We start from the raw sequence: 23,754 nt of genomic DNA on the forward strand, positions 1-23,754 counted from the left end.
GGCGTGGTCTCGAGGGGGCGGGGCTTGCCTAGGCTCCGTTCCCGCGCTGCCATGGCAACGGCGAAGCCTCCGCGCCACGCGCCCCTCCCGCCCGTTTGCCGCCTCGAGGGGAGCGCGCGAGCCGCGGGCGCTTCCCGCCTCAGCCCGGTCCCCTCAGCGCCGCTAAATCACCACAGGAGGCGGTTCAGTCCTCCGGATGCTTCACCTGCAGCAACGTTAAACAAAACCAGGCGGCAGGGCCTGCTTTCTGTCCCGTTGGCCCCGGGCGGGGGCTGCGCGGGGCCGCATGCTGCCGCTGGGGGCCGTGCGGCTGGTTCCCCCCGGGGAAGTCTACAAACCCATCTTCGAGGATGAGGTAAAAAAAAAGAAACGGTAGAACAATGTGAGTTAATGATGTTGGGCATTTGTTGGCTGGTTGTTAAAGTGGCCGCAAACCAGAGGTCAGTTTCAAAGCAGAGGTCAGTTTCAACCTTCCTGCTTTTTGTTTGTTGTAGTCAAAAATATTTGTGTTATCTTTAGCATGTGCTTACTAATGCATCTCTGGGTGTTCCTGTGTCTTTGTGTATCAGGATGTATAACATTAACTGGAGGTAGAATAATCATAACGCAGCAGTAGAAGATCAATTAAGAGGCATCGTGTGCTGGATTCAGGCATTTCTGACTCTGCTGTTGACTTTCCACGTAACCAGCAGCAAGACACACGATCCAGTTTGCTTCACTCTTCCTCTATGTGGAAAGGGATATAAACATATATATATATATATATTTTGCATTTTGTAAACAGCCTTGCATGAAAATTGTTATGCATGTGCTAAGTGATGGTCGTTATTTTGCCTTTCCCTGCTGCCTTTCCCCCTGTATTTTTATCAATTATATCATTATCTCTTCAGTAGGCTGGGAAGAACGCTAACCATTTTGATTACACTTCTTTGAAGGTTCGCTTAGTGCATTCCTTGCATGAAGTGAGGAACAAGCCCGGCTTTCCCATAAAGAATGAAAGGCTAGCTTTGGTTGGGGATCCAGAAATTTCTCCCGATGCCAGGCTGCTGTGTGCCCAGCAGGACTGTGTTGAAAGAACGCCCTACAATGACCCCACAGAAAAGCCGCCCTTGTCCAGGTAGAGAACAGAAGCATAAAACCCAAGTTTATCTTCATGGCTATCGGTATGAGGCTCTAAGATTTGCACTGGGGGCTGGATGCTCCTGAATTCTTGATCTCAACACTAACAATTTGTAATAGACTGTTTCCTTGCTGGGTGTGAATGGAGTATAATGATCTGCTGGCTGTTGAAGAGCAGATTAGCAGGCTAATATTTGCAATGGCGTGCATCTTGTATGGCTTTTCTTTTAAAAAGAAATCATATGTCATCTTTGTTCAAAGCATAAGCCCAGTCTGATGTATGTTATTGAACCACATTTTAAGCTATGTTAATGGTTTACATGATGCTGCACTAATGATTATATAATGAGCAAGAAAAGCAATTAGTGCATCCATCCTTTTCACCCAAACTCTTCTGCTGAATAGTGACACCCTTATTCTCACTTCTTCCAAGGAAAAACACAGTGCTCCAGCTGATGGGAAGGGCAGTGGGCAGATAAAACCTATTTCCATATTCCTCACTAGTTCTTACTTAACAGTTCATAGAATTTTATACCTTTTAGAGGTAGTATGTGTGTCTTTGTAGTTTACACGTATTAAATCTAGCATTTATTGCTTTGATGTCGTCATAGCAGACTTGTGATCAACCTAAGATAGATAATTACTCAGTTCAATTCACCTCTGGTTCTTTGAACCATAATCTTTGAAGTGAGAATGATGCTTATATTCACTTAAATGTTACATTTGCCAATTAAATTTAATATTACACCCATTGCAATTCCCTCCTGTTATGTATTTAGTATAAATCAAAGCTTTGTTCTCTTTCTGTTTCAGAGAAGCTACAGTATTTCAAAAGGCTTGGAAAAGTGTAGATGTAAATGCAGCTGAGGAAGTCAGATCCCTGCCTGATTTTATTGGTAAAATTCATTTCCCTTGATGTCAGATATTTTAATTTGCATTCTTAGGAGCTGCCATATGTATAATTGTTTTAGCCGAACAAGGTACAAAATCAGTCTCAGAAATGACCTGATGGATTTTTGATGGTTTGTAGGCAATTTTGAAGATGAGGAGTCTACTCATAGAAAAAGTGGTTGTAAAATTGTCGATCAGTCACAGTTTGTGTTGAGTTGGTAAATTCCAGTTATGGTGTAAGCAGATCTCACTCTTGGAATTTGCGATTTTTTGCAACATACCTGAACTTAGTTCATAGCTTCCATGCTTCTATCCTTCAGAAAACTGCAGATTAATAAAATCAAAGGAAATTTTGAAATATGCTTTACTGTTTTTAACCTACATTTGCATAGATTTCCCTTCCAGTGGGAAGGTGCCACACGCTGTAACACCTGCACAAACAACACGGGTCAGAGGGTGGATTTGGTGGTTCATTGTGCGTGCGTTATGTGTTCTGCAGCAATGGTTCCAAGCTCCATCATCCTCATTTCTTTCCTGGCAGCTCCTGGGGAAACGAGGAGCGATATCTTAGAGCGCCTGGCGGAGCAGCGGCGCGGCCGTCACGAGGAAGCTCTCTCCTCCATGTCGTGTGAACTCGCCTGCATTGGCAGGGTAAGGCTGGGGTTTGTAATCCAGATAGTCCAGAGTGCTATGCTAAGGTCAGGGCCTAATATTCAAGAGATCAGACTGACTTCCTTACCTTTTTAGGAGATGGAACCTCTTGTGTTGGAGCCTGGAAAATTCCTTCTGACAAAACTGGCGGAGTCTGACAGTAAAATTGAACTTCTGTTGAAAAAGCTTGAGTCTGACACTGCTCTGGAAGGTTTCTCAATTGAAGTAAGGCAGCTCATGCCATTGTCTCATCTTCAGTTACACTGTACCTCACCTGTGTAAAATAACTTCTTATGTCTTGCTGTTTTAAAATATAAATGCCCTTTTTTGGATTTTGTGGTTTGCTTTGTTTGTTTTTTGTTTGTTTGGTATTTTTGACAGTTACTTTTCAGTGAGATTGTGAACAAATTCTTCTTGCAGGCTTTGGAAGAACTGTGGAACATTATCCATCAGGAATCCTTGACCAGAAGGAAGTGGATTAGGGAAATGGATGAATCCTTAAAAAAGGTTGAATGGAGTCGAGCTGACAAAGTGAGCTGCAGTTTTAATAGCTGTTAATTTAAGCATAATATTATTATTTGCTCGTAATGCTGGATGCAAAGGAAAAAGTAGGGTGTTTCCACAGGAGTCAGAAAGGTCTGCCGGGCGTTCTGTTGTGTGGGTGATTGCTGTCCTTTCACCAATAGATCATTCTCTCATTTTATTCCCATGTAATCAGTAGAAGATGCTTCTTTTCTAGTTACAAGGTTTTTGTTTCTCCGACAATTACCTGTAGTAAAGATGAAAGAAATATGTGAGCTGCTTGTGTTCTTCTGCAGGGTTATTGAGGTCAAACTATGAAGAGGTGAAATGTTATTTAGTTGGGACTTAACTGTTCTGAAGCTGAGAATGTGCACAGGTGCCCTAATTTAGTTTGAGTAGGCTGGGTATCAATAGTAGAGATGCTACAGCTGTGTAGACCTCAGCGGGACCTGTGAAAGCTGTTGGACATCACAGTAAATGTTTGGATAAATCAATGGACAGTCCATAAGGATGTTCTTGTATGCAAACAAGTGCTGTTTGTTATACCTGTGTCGGTTTGTCCTTTCTTTGTGATGTAGACATGATGAATAGGTCCAACAGGATCACCGGGGAATTTTCTGTTTGATTAGTTATGAAAAATACCAGACATGACTATGTTTGCTTAAATTGCCTGTCTGCTTAATTATGAATGATTTAACAAATCAGTATTTAAAATAGGTATTTTAAGATTAATTTCTTAATCTACCAGCCAATTTTATTTATTTTAATGGGAAAAAAAAAGGTCTTAAATAGTTGCTTGCCTTAGGAAATTGACACTTGAAGTATATGGATTTTTGTTTTTTCCTTTATTGCACAGATAACAGACGTACTGAGGAAGTACACTGTGATACTGGAGAAAATCTCCTTCTTCTTGCCAGCTGACATTCACAAGTTCATGAATAATGAGGCCATGGTAAATCTTTCATATTGAGAGTCAGTTTTTCCTGTGAGAAGATAACAATCTGAATATTCCCACGATGTCTTTTTTTTCCCAACTGAAATTAATTATTTCTACTTATCAATCACTACAATCCAGGTTCCAGTATAAATTGGGCAATGACCTATTAGAGAGCAGTGTAGGGGAAAGAGACCTGGGGGTCCTGGGGACAGCAGGGTGACCATGAGCCAGCACTGGGCCCTTGTGGCCAGGAAGGCCAATGGTACCTGGGGTGGGTTAGAAGGGGGTGGTCAGTAGGTCAGAGAGGTTCTCCTGCCCCTCTGCTCTGCCCTGGGGAGACCACATCTGGAATATTGTGTCCAGTTGTGGCCCCTCAGTTCCAGCAGGACAGGGAACTGCTGGAGAGAGTCCAGCGCAGCCACCAAGATGCTGAAGGGAGTGGAGCATCTCCCGTGTGAGGAAAGGCTGAGGGAGCTGGGGCTCTGGAGCTGGACAAGAGGAGACTGAGGGGTGACCTCATTAATGTTTACAGATATCTAAAGGGTGAGTGTCAGGAGGATGGAGCCAGGCTCTTCTCAGTGAGAACCAGTGATAGGACAAGGGGTAATGGGTTCAAACTGGAACACAAAAGGTTCCACTTAAAATGGAGAAGAAACTTATTCCCAGTGAGGGTGGCAGAGCCTGGCCCAGGCTGCCCAGGGGGGTTGTGGAGTCTCCTTCTGTGCAGACATTCCAACCCGCCTGGACACCTTCCTGTGTAACCTCATCTGGGTGTTCCTGCTCCATGGGGGGATTGCACTGGATGAGCTTTCCAGGTCCCTTCCAACCCCTGACACTCTGGGATTCTGTGATACAATATAGGAGAGTTTTCTGTTTTGCAGGCTATTCTTTAGCATTTATATTTTTTTTCCTTTGTTTTACATAGAGCTGGCAATTTATTTTTTTTTTATGCTGCTTTCATTCCTGTTTTTATTTTTTAATACACAGCTGATTAACAGAGCACTGTTGGCTAATCAGCGGGCAATTGCCAAGCTGTTCGTTAATCTAATGAAATCAGAAATGATGAAGGATTTATCACATCGATTGAAATGGCAAGATAGAGTCAAGGACTGGAAGCTCACCCAAAAGAACTGTGTAATTCGTAGGTTCAGGTCAGACATTTTACAATTAGATTTTGGAGTATGAATAAAACAAAATGACTAGTGTTCACTTATGTTTTCTATAAACAGTAATATTTTATCATTTTTCCTTTATAAAAGTTAAAATCTCAGCATTCTTTTTCACCTGGTACGTATAAAACATGTTTCGTGTTTGTATGTCAAACATTAAAGTTTCGTAAACAGATATTTATTTCAATGTATTCTTTATCCTGCAGAGAATTTATGGCAAATGAAGAAATACAAAATCCCCCAAATGTGAAAACAGAAATTGAAAATGTGATAACGGATCAGATTGCACTTAGTGAAAGGAGAATGGAGCTTTTGCAGCGCCTTGGGTATGACAAAAGAGAGAACAGGAACAAAGGAACATAGAATTCTTTCTAAAGTTAGTGAGCGACTTGGCTACAAAATGCACTTTACTCCCTTTCAGTGTGCGATTGTACAACACAGCAGTAAGGCAGGGCCGAAACTTCTTTTGTAAAGCTCCTTTTAACGGAAAAAAGAAGTGTATTATTGGTTTTTGCTGCACCAGTTACACTAAATAGGGGGTGTTTGAGGGTTAGAAATGCAGGAGCACGAAAGTAAATCTTACTGACATTTGAAACATAGCAGAAAGGGGCAGACAAGGATGGGTAGATAAGTAAAAATTGGTGATCTTGTCAAGGCATTGTTTCCGTGTGGGAGTTTAATTTGTATAATAAATTAAGAAAGAAGTCTTGGTAGAAATCTAACACTACTATGTTGATATGATGACAGCAGTCTTCATGGTTTATTTTTAACAGTAATATGGTTACTCTGATTCATAATTTTAGCTTCTAAAAGGTGACTGGATTGTATTTGAAGATATCTGACTCTTGTTTGCTATTTTAATAGTGAGCTGTTCCCTTCAACATACAAAGCAGAGGAGACAGATGAATGGTACATATGTGTCATGAATTTGAACGAAAATATAGGTAAGCTGGAAAATAATAAAACAGTCTGGAAATCAAGCAATTCTTTATTTTATTCCAGGCAGTGATGAGTCAGGTGGTTGCTTCACAAGTTTGTGTTTGCTCTATTCTGTGTGTTTCCACGTACCTTCTAAGTAGGTTTGAGCTAAAAACACAACCAGAAAGAGCTTTCCAGGGATGGAGGTGAGGCTGACCCGTCTATAGTTACCCGGGTCCTCCTCCTTGCCCCTTTTGAAGACTGGAGTGACATTTGCTTTCCTCCAGTCCTCAGGCACCTCTCCCATTTCCCAAAACTTGGCAAAGATGATGGAGAGCGGTCCAGCAATGACCTCAGCCAGCTCCCACAGCACCTGTGGGTGCATCCCATCCGGACCCATGGATTTATGGATGTCCAGATTGCCTAACTGCTCCGTAACCCAGTCCTCATCAACCCAGGCAAACTCCTCCATTGTCCTGCCTTCCTCTGGGGCCTCAGTGGTACGGGATCCTCAGGACAGACTCCGGCAGAGCAGACAGAGACAAAGAAGGCGTTCAGTAACTCTGCCTTCTCTGTATCTTCTGTCTCCAGGGCACCCACCTCGTTCATCAGTGGGCCTGCGTTGCCTCTGGTGTTAGTTTCATCTGCCACGTATTGGAAAAAGCTCTTCCTGTTGTCCTTGACTCCTCTCACCAGTTCTCCAGAGCACATCCCATCTTTATGTTTGTGACCTGTATAGTAGCAAAGAAGTTGCTGGCGATTGTAAATAACTCACTGCTTTTAAGCATAATGATAAAACAATTTGTATTAAAACATTTCACTGGTTGGTAGTGTCGTACACATGTGAAAACGCTACTGGGTTATATTGCCTGTGCTGAGACTCGGACAAGTCCTCTGTCATGTTTCCATTTCACACTGCACTGTGAAATATTTCTTTACAATGGCCTGTTGTTCATATCCTCCAGATACCCACAATGCACAATGTGTGAAGAAAATTCGCACCCAGTATGAGATGGTCCAGCAAAAATGTTTGGCAGAAATGGAGTTATGCAAGGTTTGTATCAGGGCTTTGTGAATTCTTGGAAGAATTGTTAGTAACAGTACACAATGATACAAGTTTGAGGATCTACCAAACATGGAGATAACAAATGAAATTGCTTTTAATCTCTGTCTTGTTCCATTACAAAACTTGCTGTCTGGGGTTTTTTTACAATCGCCAGTGGTATTTGTACTTGAAATGAGCAAAATGCATGTTGATAACTTGGCATTCTTTTCATTTAGAATAACCTGCTGAATCTGAAACTTTGCACAAAAGAAGAAGCTGAAGAAATTGTGGATTCTGAGTTTTTCCAGTTGACTGAGAAACTACAAAGTCGTTTTGAAGAAGAGCTGGAGCATATGGATGTATGTTGATTACACCTGGTATTTTTTACTCTCTGGGAGTAGTCTGTTCGTCCTGCGCTACTGTCTGAAATGCCACGTGCGTCTTAGGCTATTGGTGTTAGAAAGAGTTCCGTAGTGTGACTGAACACCTGACCCATAAATAAAAATACTTTGGTGTGATTCAAGGAGAACAGTTCATAATTGTTTGGTTTATTTATAGTAGGTTGTCAGGATTTAATTTGTTATGGCTCATCCTGCCTGGAGACAGAGAGAGACATTTAAATTATCTCCCAAATTTCTTTCAATCGGTCTTGTATGATTCCATACATGAAAATGATTGGGCAGTTGTTACTAAAATGATAGATGGCCAAATACTTCAGGGCATATGCAGAACGTAGTAATTCTGTGCTTTGCAGTACCAGGAGAATAAACTGAAGTTTTCACATCTCAGCTTCTAGAACAAAAATCCTTATTCATATCCTATTTCCTTGGACTATTTTTCCCTCGCCAAGTAGAAGAGACCATGTTGAATACTGATAGTGTAGTTTCAGGCGGCCTATGATCATGTCATATGTCCCCTTATACATGTATTTCACTTTCTAGCAACAGATTAATAATAACCTTTTCACTTAAATGTATTTCTTTAGAGAGACTTCAAGGAGCTGGCTAAACAGAATGAGCAGAACTGTCGAGACTTGTACAGCTATTTTCAGGAGGCCATGGCTCTCTGGGATGCCCATCAACATAACCTGTCCCAGCAGGAAAATGAACTTCAGAAGAAATTAGATGAATGCAGACAGAAACAGCATATCTTAATACAGGTATAAGCAAAAAAATAAGGATGTGGTATGATGTAAAGAAAGGACTTCTCAATGCAGAGAACCCTCTGGAATTCAAAATACCTGATACAAAATTTAAACCGTAACCTTTGACATTTATACTGGAATGCCTACAGGGTAGTTTCATTCTGTCAGGTACATTTTTTGCTAACTGCTTGATTAACCCAAGTCATATCTTATTTTTGATGTGGCAATGATTGTATTTTATATATTAAGTGGCTGCAAGTTTCTATTACTCATAAGATCTCGTGGAGGTATAGTGTCTTGTCTGTTTGTCAGGTTCTCTTATTATGTGTATAATGTGCAATATCAGAGGTGTTCATTATCTATGAAAGATCTTCATAGTAGATGAGTTTTGGTAAGATAACTTCCCTTCTTGGTGTAGAATATGTGTACATAAGTTCATTATTTGAATCATAAATAGTTATGAAGCAATTTAATAATTACTAAATCAATTTCACTGGGTTCTTTTTCTGTGACCTTAGATTATGGAAGACAATCTGGATATAGTTTTGGATAAAATGAGAAGAGCAAGCTCTGAAGAAAAGCTGAAGAAATATTTGAAGGATGCCCTTTCTTCTTTAGATGACTTCAGAGCTAAGTATGAATTTTAGTGCAAACTTTAAAACTAAAGCATATTTGAGTGTTAGTTGTACTATTTAGGTCTTGTTTATGCTGTAGTGTGGAGGTGTTGAAAAACATTGCTTTCTACTTCATGTAAAAATGTGAGATAATGGCCACATTGAACAAGGTTAAGGCAATTAATACCCACCTTTTACAAGTAGGAATGAGGAAGACTGGTACTGTTCAAAAAATAAACCAGATCAATATTATCGTGTAGTATACCATGTCATCCGTGCCAATGGGATAATTATTTATTCAGAAGGTTAAAGTAGTAGGTTTTATGAGATTGGCCAAAAAGTTAAATTTGCATTTAAAGACATTGTAGTCATAATTCATTTTATTTCTCTATATACTTGAGTCCCTTAAACACTGACCTTAAATTTGACAGATGCAAGACATTCTATGAAGTTCTAATGGATAAAGTAAAAACTTACCCAGAAGCCATTTTTCAGGAATTGATTTCTTACAGTACATCCGTGAGCCAATATTTTAATGTAAAGGAAATCTTCAAACAGGTATAAAGAAAACAAACTTCTGGTTTAAAATGTTATTCGTGTATTAATTTTTGCTTCTTTGGGAAAATTTACACTAGCTTTAAAATTTACATTATATCACAGAATCACAGAATGTGAGGGGTTGAAGGGCCCTGGAAAGCTCATCCAGTGCAATCCCCCCATGGAGCAGGAACACCCAGATGAGGTTACACAGGAAGGTGTCCAGGCAGGTTGGAATGTCTGCACAGAAGGAGACTCCACAACCCCCCTGGGCAGCCTGGGCCAGGCTCTGCCACCCTCACCAGGAACAAGTTTCTTTTCAAATTTCAGTGGAACCTCTTGTGTTCCAGTCTGAACCCATTACCCCTTATCCTGTCACTGGTTGTCACTGAGAAGAGCCTGGCTCCATCCTCCTGACACTCACCCTTTATATATCTGTAAACATTAATGAGGTCACCCCTCAGTCTCCTCTTGTCCAGCTCCAGAGCCCCAGCTCCCTCAGCCTTTCCTCACACGGGAGATGCTCCACTCCCTTCAGCATCTTGGTGGCTGCGCTGGACTCTCTCCAGCAGTTCCCTGTCCTGCTGGAACTGAGGGGCCACAACTGGACACAATATTCCAATTTGAGTGTTATAGCTCCTTGGAAAACAAGTGATCCACTCAAGACTTATTGGAATAGCTTTATTTTAAGAAGGAATATGAACTTCTTCTAAGCAAGCAAATCCTTGTTTTTAAATAGCGTGTTTTATTTTGCTGTTGTATTGCTTTTAGAACTTGCAAGGAGAGATAGACTTCACATTTCAAGATGAAGGTAATATGTGAATGGTACAAATACGTCTTTTTGCTTGCATGTTTTTCAATCTGTATTTCTTTGGATTGTAACCAAGTGAAACTCTGCTTTAACTGGGAAGAACTAGTTGAGGCTTCAGAAGCTGAATGTCTGGTGGATCAGCAAGCTGAGAGCATTGTGCAAGAAACTGAAGGAAAGCGAAAGATGGATAGTTGTCAACAAGAAAATGAGGAAACCGGCGCAGCTGGGAATGAGGAGATCTTTGCACAGGAAGCTGAAGAAATGGAGGAAAAAGAAGATAAGGAGAGTATTTCTCATGGAAGTGAAGGAACTGAGCATGCAGGAGAGGGGGTAAGCTTTACACAGGTGGGCGAACAAGAGAAAGTGAAGTCTTGCACAAAATAATGATGAATAGGAAATCTGCTTTCTCCTCAGGTAGGATAAATTCTTTAAAATAGATTAAATTTAGTTTTACACAAAGCACGCAGAAGTCTCTATTGTTTTCATTTATTTCTGGACTGTTAGAGTTTTAGATCCTTTCTATGGGCAAATGGAGTTTATAACCATTCCTTATGCATGGCTTTTACCCTTGTAAGAAGCTTTTGCATAGATTTTTTTTTAAAATACCTTTCTTTCATCACACTATTCTTAACCCTTTGTGAATGATTTAAGCTGTATTTATATCTGACTATTAGTTTTTCAGTCTTTAGTTATGTACATTTATTAACATAACAAAAGCCTTTTAAAACATTGGTGACTCTGCCTATTGAGACTTGCACACATTCTCTGTATGAATGTTGTCGAAACTGAGAACCAGAACACTATTCTGTTGATTCTGGGCTTACACCTTTAAAGGTAACAGGTGATGATTCCTTGTTGTTTCCCAGGCTACATTCAACAGCAGCAAGGGAGAAAGCTCTGAAATTGCCATTGAGACCTTTTCTACTTCTAGTGGAAACTCTTACACAGTTTTTGGAGTTGAAGAGGCAGGAAAGACTGACATCCCAGCGACTTATTTTACAAAATATGAAAAGAAGGAATCGCTTCTTACATACCTGAAATATGTACTTATCGAAGAAACGGTGTTTGTAGAGCTAAAGAAACGGTTAGTAGCAAACAGTTTATCTTCTTTCTTTCCCTTAGGTAACAGACAAATTTCAGCTGTTTGGAAGAAACATTAGACTAAAGATGCAAAAAATATCTAATTATATGATGCTCTTCGTCTTTTTAAATCGATAAAAATAAGGGAAAATTTTTATATTGCTTTTCATCCATGGCTCTCAGAGTACCACACAAGCATTTACCTCTTACAGAACATTCATATTTTACAGAAAATTATTTAGTGACAAAAGATATTACAGACAGACAAGTAATTTGCCCAGACTTCCTGTAGAGCTGTGCAGCTAAAATGCTTGGTACTCAGTGCATAGCCAGCTTGAGAAGTCTGCCAGTATCGTGCAAATGGGAGTGAAACCATATATTCCTATAATCAGAAGTTAAATTCTTAGAATTATTATATTTGATAAATTCTTATTTATTACTTACTGTTCCTGACTATAATATTTCTTTTTCAATCACAGGATACGCCTCTGCTTTTTCGAAGACTTGGAGAAATGGTTTGCAGATGCCTTCTCCAACTCCTTTGTCCTTGTAGCTGTCAAGAAAGAGGAACTGGATTCAGAACTTGAGCAGCATCTTCAGTTACATCAACGAAGGCAGGAGAATATAGAGACAAATATCTACAATCTTCGAGCTGGTACCGACTATTTTTTACTCTGAGCATTGCATGTCTTCATTTAGAGATGATCATAAGTTGGCCAAAATATGTTTCAGCATCTGCTGACTCAGTAGTAGAGGAAAATATTTTACTGGTGCTTCTGATAATAGGCTGTCTGGTGGCTGTGAGAGTCCACAGTAAACACAGAATCACAGAATGTCAGGGATTGGAAGGGACCTCGAAAGATCATCAGCCTTCTGGCTTTTCAGCCACTCCTCCCAGCTTGGTGTCATCAGCAAACTTGCTGATAGTTACTCTATTCCCTCGTCCAAATCATTGATGAGTATATTGAATAATACAGGCCCCAGTACTGACCCCTGAGGCACTGCACTAGATACAGGCCTCCAACTGGACTCTGCCCCGTTGACCATCACTCTCTGGCTCCTTCCCTTCAGCCAGTTCACAGTCACCTCACTCCCCGCTCATCCAGCCCACACTCCCTCAGTTCAGCTGTGAGGATGCTGTGGGAGACTGTGTCAAATGCCTTACTCAAGTCAAGGGAGATCACGTCCATCGCTCTGCCATCATCCACCCATCTTGTTATGTCCTCATAAAAGTCAGTCATGACCCAATTGTAAAATTTATTTTCTTATCAGTGGAACTGTTGGTTCACAAAGAGTGCCTGGAGAACCACTGCACAGAGGTGGTGGAAGCTCTGAGAAAGGAGAGAGATAAATTTCTTGAATTTTGTGATCAGCAAAATAACATCAGCAAAAACTTACATTCCCAAATCCGTGACATGGAATCTGTCTTCCTCAGCACTCCTATGACTGAGAAGTAAGTGTGCCACAGCTGCTCCTGACTGTGAATTTCCATGGTTAAATACTCCCGAATGCTGGTTCCTGGTTTGCATTCTTAATCTGGTTTATATGTCATTACTCTTCAATGAAGACTGCTTCATGAAACTTAAAAAAAATGGTAAAGAATGTTTTCTTCCTTTATCTCCTTGTGAAGAAATTAAAATCAGTACTGGATGGATGACAGCTTTCATGTATTTTCAAGGTACTGGCAGTCTTAAAATAGGAAAGATGTTTCATCCCTTTAGATTTTATCCAGTTTAGTGAACCCGCACAGTACTAGCAATTAACTAGTTAGTGTTGAAGGATACTTTTCAATAGCATCAACTGCTTGCTGTGGTATCTTCCAAGTGTCACAAAAGCAATAACAGTTCAGTGAGTCGCTTTCAGAATACTGAAACACTCTTGAGTTCTCAGATTTTATTTGCGTCTTTACAGCCAGCAGTTTCTGAACCATAATTTGTGCTCCTCTTTCTACCTGTTTCCCCTGTCTTTTATGTTTAGGTTAGCTCCTTTCAGCAACAGCCTGCGCACAGAGCTAGATAATCATCTGAAAGTGATCCAGGTTTTCCTGAGGAATTACCAGAAGTATTTGGAGGAGGCTTTAGGAAAATTAAGGGATTCAAATACAGATTTTCTCAAAACTTGCAGGTACAGAGATTCGTTAGAGCGTTGTTTGTAAATAGTTATTTCTGGGCGTCAGCATTTGTTGCATAGGCAGAACAGTAAAATTATTCTGTTATTCATCTAATTTGCTATTTTTAAAAAATTATTAAGCCGCAATTACTATACTGTTTTTATCACATCACAGAATGACAGAATCGACTGGGTTGGAAAAGACCTCAGAGATCATCTGAGATCATCCAACCCTTGGTCCAACTCCAGTCCATTGACCAGATCATGGCACTAAGTGCCATGTCCAACCTCAGTTTAAAAACCTGCAGGGCCGGTGAGTCCAGCACCTCCCTGGGCAGCCATTCCAATGCCCGACCACTCTCTCTGCAAAGAATTGCTTTCTAATCTCCAGCCTCAATTTCCCCTGGCGGAGTTGAGGCCCATGGCCCCTTGTCCTATTGCTGATGCCTGGGAGAAGAGCCCAATCCCCACCTGGCTAGAACTGCCCTTCAGGTAGTTCTAGAGAGTGACGAGCTCACCCCTAAGCCTCCTCTTCTCCAGACTAAACAACCCAACGTTTGTGTTGGTATCTTTGTTTTACGTCTCTTTAGCTAAAATAGTCTCTGAGAAAAGAAAGATTGACAACCAACTGCTTTTGCTTTGCTTTCAGATTATTTGTGGAGGGAGGTGAGTTTTCTTCTGATGAGGTCAAGTCTTTCAGACAGTGTCTTCAGCAAGAAAGTAAGCGTATTGACTCTTTTGAAAGTTTAATCAAGGCAGATATGAAGAAAATGGAATCCAGATGCTTGCAGCAGGTGTGCAGTTTCATTCTTCCAAATCATGTATTATATTGGCATATTTGGTGGCCTGCTCCCAGACTGGACTGTAAGACTGTTCTATGTGGCAAAAATGGAAAAATTCAGTAGAAATTGTGAGTTTCTATTATTTAAGTTTTTATAAGTGAAAATTAATTAGTTCTGTCTCTTGTTTCTGGCATTCTTAAAGGCTACTGAACTTATCAAACAGTCTGAAACAAAGTTCCGGCATGTCTTTACGAATCGAGTTTTTATGGAGAAGATCCAACGATGTTTGAGAAATCTGCAAGTGCAAATCAAATCAGAGGTACAAACAGAAACATCAAAACCTGGTTTAAATGAATTATAATCACGTGTCTTTTATTCCGTTGAAGATATTTTTGACTGAATTCAGAGTGGACAAACATTGAGTGACTTTTTATACTCATTCAAAACCTGTTTTCTGTCGTTATCAGCTTTAATTGTGTTTTCACTAGGGCTGCAGCTTTGCTGGGACAGTATGGTCTTGCAGCATGTTGAGTACGTACATTTGAACTGACCGGCACTTTTCTGTGGTGCAGTCAAGGACATGAAGTGGTGGTTTTGTGAATTATTGTTTTCACCTTCTCTTCTGAGTACCAGTGACTGAGTGTTTCTACCAGCAAGTGGTTTCCAAGTGGAGCCTCTGAAAACCCCTTGAATGGAATTTCACTTCCCCAATAGCTGTTTCTGCTTTAGGTAGCGAATTCCAATCTGCAGGCAGAGACAATAAACTCTTACCTGGAGAAGCTCCATCAGAAGCTAGAAGCTTGTGCTCATCCTACTGCAGAGAAAGAAGTAAGTTCTAATCAGCACAAAATGGTATGTAATTTGACTTGGTATTCATTTGACTCACTGTGCATGTTTGTATAATGTAAAAACTGATAGTTTTGAGGCAGACTTCTATTCATACACATTTGGGGGTGGGTGGAAAGAGTACTTTCCAGAATTTTTGCTCAGGAAGATTGCATGCAAGTCAGCATATTTGAAAAGACTGAAATAGCTAGTTTAGTAAATACCATCTGTATTATCATATCTTTCAGGCTTTGACTTCTGAAGAGTTGTGTGATTTTGCCCAAGTACTGTTGAAAGAACTGAAGAAGAGGAGCCAATATCTTGACTGCTTGCTAATAAAACCAATGAGCCCGTGTGACTCTGTAAGATAACATCTAAGTTCTCTGTGTTTTATTTAATATTGAGTAAATTTTTGGTGTAGATGTTTGGAAGGTTTTTTGGAATCTGTGCTTCGAATTTTCAAATGAAGAAAGATGCTGCATTATGCCAAGATGTCCAAGACATTGTAACTTTAGGTCAGCTTTTTCAAGAGGCTGAGTAAATCAGTCAACACTGAGTTTACTTAATGTTAAAGATGCTCAGCATCACAATGAGCTGCTCAGTCCTTTGCAAGAGTGGATTTTCCAGGTGTAACACTATTCATAGATCCATATTTCATGGGTTTCTTTAAATAATGTTTAGAAAAAAAAAGTGTTTATTAAATGTTGTTTTGGTTTTTAACTTCCTTGTCTGTAAAGTCTGTCTTTATTTTGTAAGCTTCAGTGGATCATTGTTTTAAGGGTAGATACTTACACATGGCTTATGATAATTCTAAGAACCTACTCACAACTACTTCTAAGTGTCTTGGGGTTGTATAGCTGTAACAATATTGCTATTAGAAATTTATTTCAGCCTGTGAAGCAAAAGAGTGTACGTTTGGAAGATCTGCTTTAGTAATCAGTACCTTCATGTAGTGCTTTCACTAATTGCCTGCTCCAGTCAACAGGGTTTCATTTTTATTCCGATTTCAGGAGAACTTCAGCCCTCTTGCAATGGATGTTACGTTACAAGGTCCAGTTGCTGTTGCCATTCGAACAGAGTGTCTCAGAGATAAGAACAAAGTGTTGTTGATGGGGCTGGATCCTGATGAATTTCCTGTGTTAAATCCAAGCAGAATGGGAAAGTCTGCACTTGATGATTTATCAATAAGCTTTATCAAAAATTTACTTGAGTAAGTACTTGTTTGTCTAAAGGTATTTTTCTGTAAGTTATATCTAGTTAATAGCATTATGATACATTTTGGGTATTTTTTTTCATCTACACTGTTATTTTAGTTAAAAGGTGATTACGTGCTACATAGTTGAATTAACATACAAAGTATGCAACAAACAGTATGACAAGTGTGTAATTTGCAAGTAAATATTTTAATGCACAGTGTCGCTTGTAGAAATTCTAGTTAAACAATTAGTTACTTCCATTAAAGTACTTATGTTTACTCTGTCAGTTATAAAGGTAATCTTACCTGTTAAACACTATCTCAGAAATTTAACTGCATTTAGCGTATGGTAGGGATAGAAAATATAACTTAAAATGGCAGAGTATTCAATAGCCACTTAGCTCTTTTCTTTTTTTCAGAATTCAGCCATCCAGAAAATCTACAGGCCTAAATCTGGAGAGAAAGGATCATTTACCTTCATCAGGAGCAGGTGTGCCAGCATTTTTTGGTGTATTACAGTCATCTAAACTGTAGTTCCCTGTGTCTCACTGAGCATGCCCAGCCTGTTCCAGCCAGTGGCGTGCACACGAACTCCGACAGAGTTGTGCATCCCAACTTTTTTCTTGGCTATCTTTACTTTGCAATAATAAGATGATTTTTGGCTCTTAACCTCTCTCTCTTCCCCATTCCTAAGTCCCCATCACAGCCAGTGAATGTAGCCCGTTTATTCTCCTCCTTATTCTCTGCCCTAATGTTGTTTTAAATCTCTTCCCATCTATGTATTTTCTACAACATTCCTATTACTCATGCCCCAAATCGCCACCTTTGCTGTTGTCAGTGCTGGGTTACTTTAGCTCTGTCTGCCAGAAATGATGGGTCCTACAATGCCTTATACAATGTTCTTCATCTTGTTGAATACAAAGCACTTCTTCCCCCATCAAAGAAGAGTTCTCATGTAAGTGTGTCTGGTGAAAGTCGTCGGATCTCCACTGCTCAGATCAGAAGGAAGTCGTCTTTTAACCAGAAGAAGCTAACGGCAAGGTAGGACCCCTGAAAGGAGAAATGCCACTTACAATGTTCCTGTGCAGATATTTACCTAAACTTTGTCCACAAATTCCTAATGCTTATTAGTATTAGCTGCCTTTCTGTCTGTGCCTGCCATTTGGGATCCCTTTGTTTATGTCGTCACGATCAGCACTGCTTTTTTTTCAGATTTTAGCTGAATTTTGGCTCATTTTCTCCTTCATCTGCTGTTGTTTTGTACTGTGAAGTTGTTGACTAACCTCGCTCTTTAATCAACATGGCTTAATTTTAGGGTCTGGTGTCTTCAGCTCAATCTATATATAGATGAAATGAGTTACTGTAAGAGTGAAAACAACAGAAAAGTTTTGAAGAGCCATTGAGGGTAGAATCCTAAGAATCTTTTTCCACTGAAAAATTATTTTCATGTAATACTAGTTTTAGATTTACATTTTTCCCGTTTTTTCTTCAGTTTCATGTCCAGCATGTGACTGATTAGCTCAAATAATCAGCCAGAGAAGGAAAATATAATACTTGGGGATAGTTTCAAATTAATGTTTTCCCTCCCTAGGAGAAGGAAATCCAACATGCTAGATCTCAGTGACGAGAAATTCCAAATATTTGGAGAGGAGCCTCCAGAATCTGAGTAAGTCATGTACATTTATTTGCAGAAACGGAAGTTAATCTGAAAAAAACCACACCTGTCTATCTATTTAACTACTTGTTTGTTTACAATTGTGAACTATAGAGCTCGCCGTTGAATTTTGAAGTATTTAACCTTGATATATATGAGTCAAAGTGTTTACAGAATGATTCCTTTTTATAGCATAATAATAGTGAATATAAAAGTCATCCATTTTATTCTGTTTAATATCTAACATGGGTGGCCTCATTTAAGCCCATTTTGTACATTAAAATAAACATGAAAAAAATATTCGTAAAACAGTGAATATTGCCAACATGATCTTTTTACAGTGTGATTGTCTTTTTGTCATTATTATTATTATTATTTGGTTTTTTGTTTCCAGTACTTTAAAGGGGATTATTATGAATATTCTCTGGACGGGTAATAACAGCTTGCTCTCTCTTGCTGAGGTAAGAAACCCCAGTGTTCTTCAGTCACTTTTGCTTTCATAGGCCTTCCTCTGTGTCAGCTAAATAACTTGGTTCTTTACAATTTTTGGATGGCCATACCTAACTTTTAAATAGCATTTGACACGGTGTATTTTTAATCACAGGGTTTTTTTAAAGATTAACTGAGCATTTCAGAATCAGAAGAAGAAAACTGGTCTCAAGTAGAGGGTGGTTGGTAACCTTATGTATCCCTGCGACTGTTATATGCCCAGATGTGACCTGTTTGAATGTGTTCTCAGTATTTCTGTTCTGTCTTTACCTCCTGAAGGAGTTCTATGAAAACCAGCAGCAGCCTCAAATCACGATATCTGGAGATCTGCCAGAGACGTTTGAACATTGTGCAGAAATGCTCAAACAGAACCTGTTGTCATACCAAAGTCAGGCAGATGATTACTACAATTCCTGTCTTTTAGGTGAGTTCATTCAGTTATGATACAAGCCTCCAACTAGACTCCGACGCATTGACCACGAATGTCAGGGGCAGAATCTCTGTGAAAGAAAATTCCAGGTTCTTTGGCCCTTGCAGTGCATATTCAACTTGGCTGAGGGTTTTTTTACCTTGCAACAAATACTTCTGTGTCACATAAACTCCCTCTCTTTTCCAAAAAGCATTTCAGGATCAGTTGACGTTGTTTGAGAAGGAGCTCCCTTATGTCTCCCAGTTGGCAGCTGATAGTCTTTTAAGAGAACATGAGCAGAAGCTCAGCTATTCCACTGCTCAGATTCGGCACCTCTTCAATAAACAGATGGAAGAATGGGAGAATGTGAAGGTATTTATCTGGGGTGCAACGCTGAATGCATCAGAACTCTAAAATTTTCTTTTTATTAATCTCGCTGTTCGCTTAATCATTCACTGCTGAGCTGGCCACAGATTTAGTTTCCGAGTTTGCAGTTAGTCTGTGTAGTTCTTTGTGTTGCTAGTAACTCAGTCCCTTTTCTGGTTGCTTCCAGCACTGGGCTGCCTCTTTTTAATCTGGTACAGCTCTGCCTGGCATCGTACACTTAGATTGTAAACTCTTTAAGGGCCGTGACATTGTGGTATGGCTACACAGCTCATACTGTATGGGTGCCCTCATTTGTAGGTACTATGGTATACGGGTAATGAAATATCATTATTTACTGTCTTTCAAAAAAGAGGCGTATTTTGTCCTGTAATTTCAGAACTGATAACAGAATCATAATGGAGATCATGCAGACAATTTTACAGACCAGTATCTTGAGATTTTGTCATTCTGAGTACTAAGTTAAATTCAGGAAAAAATTCAAATATAAAGATATAAAAAATATCTTGTTTACCACTTGGTAGGAGAAATTATTATTTGTTGAAAACACAACCCAAGGTGAGATCAGAGGCCCTACAATCCAGCAGACAGGCAATTTGGTATATACTGCAAGGTTTATCTCTAGACAGCTAAGTTTTCTGTGTCTTTCTGAATACTTTGATATAAAATGTGTGCGGTTTACTTCCTTATTATGACTCAGTTGCACATTTGTTGCTGAAGGGATTTCATTCTTATGTGTTTACTGAAAGGCCGTGCACAAGAATCAATTGCATCCCTCTTTGGGACACCCAGACAACTTACTTCAGCTGGACACTTTGTGCCAAAGGGAAAGAAAAAGGCAAAAAGACCAAGCTGATGGGATTAATCTCAACACTAAGATGCTGCAGGTAATTGTAAAGCCATTGCTTAATAGGAACTTAAGTGTTGCATTTGGAAAGGAGAGGACATCTTGGATACATTTTTCTTCCACATTGAAAGTAAACTGGAAAATGGAAGATGTTTTCAGTTTTAGGCAATCCTGTTCACATGTCTTTTCACTTTTAAGTTAGGTGTTATCAGCATTAAATCAATATATGCATTAATGCATATGCACGTGTACGCGTGCATAGATTTATTGTGGAACTAACTGATCTTTTGTATGATTCATAGAACATACTGAGGAAGAGATGATTTAGATCTTAATGGTAGAATTATGGGATATAATTCTAAATTGGGAGCAACACTGACATCCTCTGGTTAGTTATATTACTTGCAGACAACAGATGCCTGGAAGAGTTTCTTCTGTTTGTGTTTCATTAGTGCAAATAACATGCATACACACACAGAAACACACGTACCCTGTTTTAGAATAATACCTGACCAAAGCACTTCTACCCAAAGTACCTGAACTCCAAAATGGCCTTTGCTTTGGGCAGAAGGATGCATTTACAGATAGCTGCTTTTATCAAGTTCACATGCTTAAACAAAATATGCAACTACTGGGCAACTACACACAGAAGTCTATAGCTCTTTGTACTCTACCTTAGGCAATCAGGTAGTGTTGAAAATACCGCAGAGGCACTGTAAGACCTTTTATGCGCAACTTAGAGCCTTATGTCTGTTATTTGCAGCTGCTGCAAAATGTCAAGGTTGAGTGCTTGTGTAGTTCTTTGTGAGATAAACTAAAAGAAGAGGAGATCAAACTGTTAACAGATTTTCTCTCACTTGTCTCCACCGTCCCGACAGGCCTGTGCTGCCGAGTGTGCTCAGAACTTTGTTTCTGCACTAGCTGCCTTCACTGAAAAGCTGCTTCTGGAATTAGATGAGTGTGTCACTATTGATGATATACAGGTAGCAAGTAAGTAAGATAATTGCTTGTTCAGACTTCCTCTTTCTTCTCAAGATTGCTGCAGACTTTGTCTAGGAAGAGGAGAGTTTCATATGCTATAGTACTTTAAATGGACACATTTGAATGATCAAGCACACAACAAAAAGCCTTAAAAATGAAGAGCATCTAGCTGCTTATAGTTACTTCAAAACATTACTAGTGCCATTGTTTTGTTGCTGCTGAGTCTGTCTTCTATAATCTCCCAGAAACTGATCCACCAAGACAGAAGACATCCACTTTAATCCGTCGTAAACAAGCTGAACTTCCTCTAGAAATCTCTGAAGTTAAACAGTTAATTGAGCGTGGGAGCAGGTAATATTTGACCATACTGAACACTGTTCTATGTAATTTCTCTTCTCTAAACTGGTATCAGCCACTGTCCTCATAATTTTTTGCTGCCTTGTTGAAACCGCTGAATACTATGTTCATCATTAGTGATGTCCTTTAATTAGTTATGGGGCAGTTTGGGTGGGTAATGATCTTAGAGAAAGAATAGCAATAGATCCAAATAAATAAAAGTGAATTATGTATTGTATTGTAAAGCAATACAATTTCAGTATTATTGCTATGCCACCTTCCTGGCCACTATTTATCAATTCAACACATTCGATCTATGAATATATTGTGTATTTTCACTCAGCAGACAAAAATTCGATTTATTGTGCAGAGATCCTGAAGTTTTAAAAGAAAAGGTGGTTGTACTAAATAAGGTTTTTAGGCTAATCCTTTTGTGGAGATTAAAAAACTATTGAATCTTTTGCACTGTAAGTACAAGTAACATGTACTAGTATAATCTGTTCTCTTTTGTAACTTTCTTAAGTGGCTTTTTTGTTTGTTTGTGTTGCTTTTTAAAGGACTTGGCCAGGAATACCCATGACTACTCTTACAGACAATTCGGACTATATTATTTGCAGAGAAACTGCGTCAGTTACAACAGCAAAGACTACACTGGGCCATGTAGCAGCAGTAGAAGCAAGAGATGCTGTATATAAGGTTGGTCAGTGGGAAAGGACTGTGAGCGGAGCTGCTACTGTTGTGGATTTGCTTTTTTAAGAAGAAAATTTTAGCTATGTATAAGTTTTTAATATGCACAGTGTTTTCAGATCTTAAAGCCATATTAACTGTGTGTAGAAATCCTCTCTTGTCCGTTTCTTTGTGATGTTGTCAAACGCAGAGCTGGTTTCTCAGGGAATCCACTCATTCTGACACATTACAATGGGGAATTGTTTCAGCAGAGACCCACGGATGGTATAAGAAACAGGTCGCTTCATGCATTTCACCAGCATCACAATTCAAAAAGTGCCCTGTATGCCATCTTCTGATAGTGGATCAGGACCTGGATTTAGGCAAAGTAAAATTATATTTCATCACTACTAATTTTGTCCTTTGTTGTTGTTGTTTATCCAGAAATACATTTGCAAACTTGAGCAGCAGTTTGCCCAGATCAAGGAAGAAAGTACAACTCAGTTGCTGACAATTCAGCATTGGGAAGACTGGTGGAAACGATCTGTCCAGAAGATTAAGGAACTCTATACATGAGATCAGTCAAATCTTGCTGGTGTCATCCTGATCATTGTTGGTGTAAACCGACAAGTTTGTACTAATGTCAGTGATGTTATAGATTTAGCCCAACAGAATTTTCTAATTTAAAAAAACATTCTGTTGCACTGAGCAAGTGCAATGGTCAAAGGAGCTGGTTTTTTTGCCTCTTGAAATAAAATAATCTGACGAATGTGCTGTAAATGAAATGGAGACTCTGCGCAGTGCTTCCCAGTCAGATCTCGGCCAGAGTGAAGTTAACTCGTTGTGGTGCTAGCTGTAATATGAGAACCTGAGAAGCCCAAGCAGCGGATTTGTACTGAAGTTCATGTTCAAGGCTAAGACACAACTGAATGTGTCTGTCATGGTGCACCCTGGGGTTATAATAGTCCAAGGCAGCCGGTTTAATAATGGAGTCCAGCAAGGAAGCTTTTTGTTCGGCACAGATGAAGGCCTTCCCATGGATATCCTCTTTCTTCACATCCTGAATGACGCTGTGCTCACAGCTTGCTACTTCAGGCTTAGAAATCTGAAATACAGGTTTAGAAATCTGAAATAGTTGAAAAAGAATATTTTGCATGGAATGGTCTGTAAGTGAGGTGTTTATCTGCAATCCGGAATGCTTTCCAAGGCAGGGCTTGAAGATAAAGTACTGCTTTGTTTTGGGAGCTCAAGCACATTCATTTAGGAGTAATACCAAATTGCTTTCAGAAAACTCTCTGAACAAATTTGAGGAACCTGAATAACAACTAAAAAAGCTTTAGCTGTGTTTTGCTTTCGTTGGGAGATTCTGTCATTAACTGCAACCACATCTATTTAATTTTTGTTTGCACTCATTGTGAACCCTGGAGTTGTAAATCAGTTGAGGACAAACATGCTAAATGTCAATGAGATGGTTTTAGATGAAGGAGATGTTCTGAATTCATCTGGCTCCAGTGTTCTTGGAGATTTGTAGCACAGAAACTGCAGCAAAAGGGGAATGCATCAGCTGTGCTCCTAATGATGCCATATTTCAAAACACATGTATTATTTTTCCTGAGGGATTAGATGTTTTGCTCTGTAA

General features: G+C 39.5%; 2 protein-coding genes across 3 annotated transcripts in view; one reads left to right on the plus strand and one right to left on the minus strand.

Annotated features, from left to right (window-relative positions):
- The window catches only part of RPL7A (ribosomal protein L7a), an 80,664-nt gene that overhangs the window by 13,602 nt on the left and 43,308 nt on the right, over window positions 1-23,754 (minus strand). The gene's annotated exons all lie outside the window — the stretch shown is intronic.
- CCDC180 (coiled-coil domain containing 180) lies at window positions 68-22,909 on the plus strand. Of its 2 annotated transcripts, none has more exons than XM_021280098.2 (37): window positions 68-355; window positions 936-1,117; window positions 1,933-2,015; window positions 2,552-2,661; window positions 2,758-2,886; window positions 3,082-3,192; window positions 4,040-4,135; window positions 5,108-5,271; window positions 5,496-5,615; window positions 6,154-6,233; window positions 7,173-7,261; window positions 7,489-7,611; window positions 8,238-8,411; window positions 8,915-9,030; window positions 9,442-9,568; window positions 10,319-10,358; window positions 10,459-10,688; window positions 11,225-11,442; window positions 11,918-12,093; window positions 12,711-12,891; window positions 13,416-13,562; window positions 14,197-14,341; window positions 14,532-14,648; window positions 15,059-15,157; window positions 15,403-15,516; window positions 16,165-16,364; window positions 16,769-16,839; window positions 17,273-17,390; window positions 17,941-18,015; window positions 18,398-18,464; window positions 18,772-18,916; window positions 19,113-19,273; window positions 20,035-20,172; window positions 21,011-21,122; window positions 21,359-21,464; window positions 22,007-22,145; window positions 22,560-22,909. In XM_021280098.2, exons 1-37 carry the CDS (start codon window positions 287-289, stop codon window positions 22,689-22,691), a joined length of 4,704 nt encoding a protein of 1,567 aa, XP_021135773.2. In that variant the 5' UTR covers window positions 68-286; the 3' UTR covers window positions 22,692-22,909. The 2 variants fall into 2 exon arrangements, with proteins under 2 accessions (XP_021135773.2, XP_021135776.2); XM_021280101.2 differs by having other exon boundaries at window positions 10,465-10,688.

Source organism: Columba livia, chromosome 19, assembly GCF_036013475.1.
Source record: "Columba livia isolate bColLiv1 breed racing homer chromosome 19, bColLiv1.pat.W.v2, whole genome shotgun sequence".
Lineage (NCBI taxonomy): Eukaryota > Metazoa > Chordata > Aves > Columbiformes > Columbidae > Columba > Columba livia.

Coding starts and splice junctions, on each gene's coding strand:
- CCDC180 (XM_021280098.2), top strand. CDS start 287: ATGCTGCCGCTGGGGGCCGTGCGGCTGGTTCCCCCCGGGGAAGTCTAC. Junction 2,662..2,757: donor AACTCGCCTGCATTGGCAGG/GTAAGGCTGGGG, acceptor TTACCTTTTTAG/GAGATGGAACCTCTTGTGTT. Junction 18,465..18,771: donor GCTTGCTCTCTCTTGCTGAG/GTAAGAAACCCC, acceptor TACCTCCTGAAG/GAGTTCTATGAAAACCAGCA.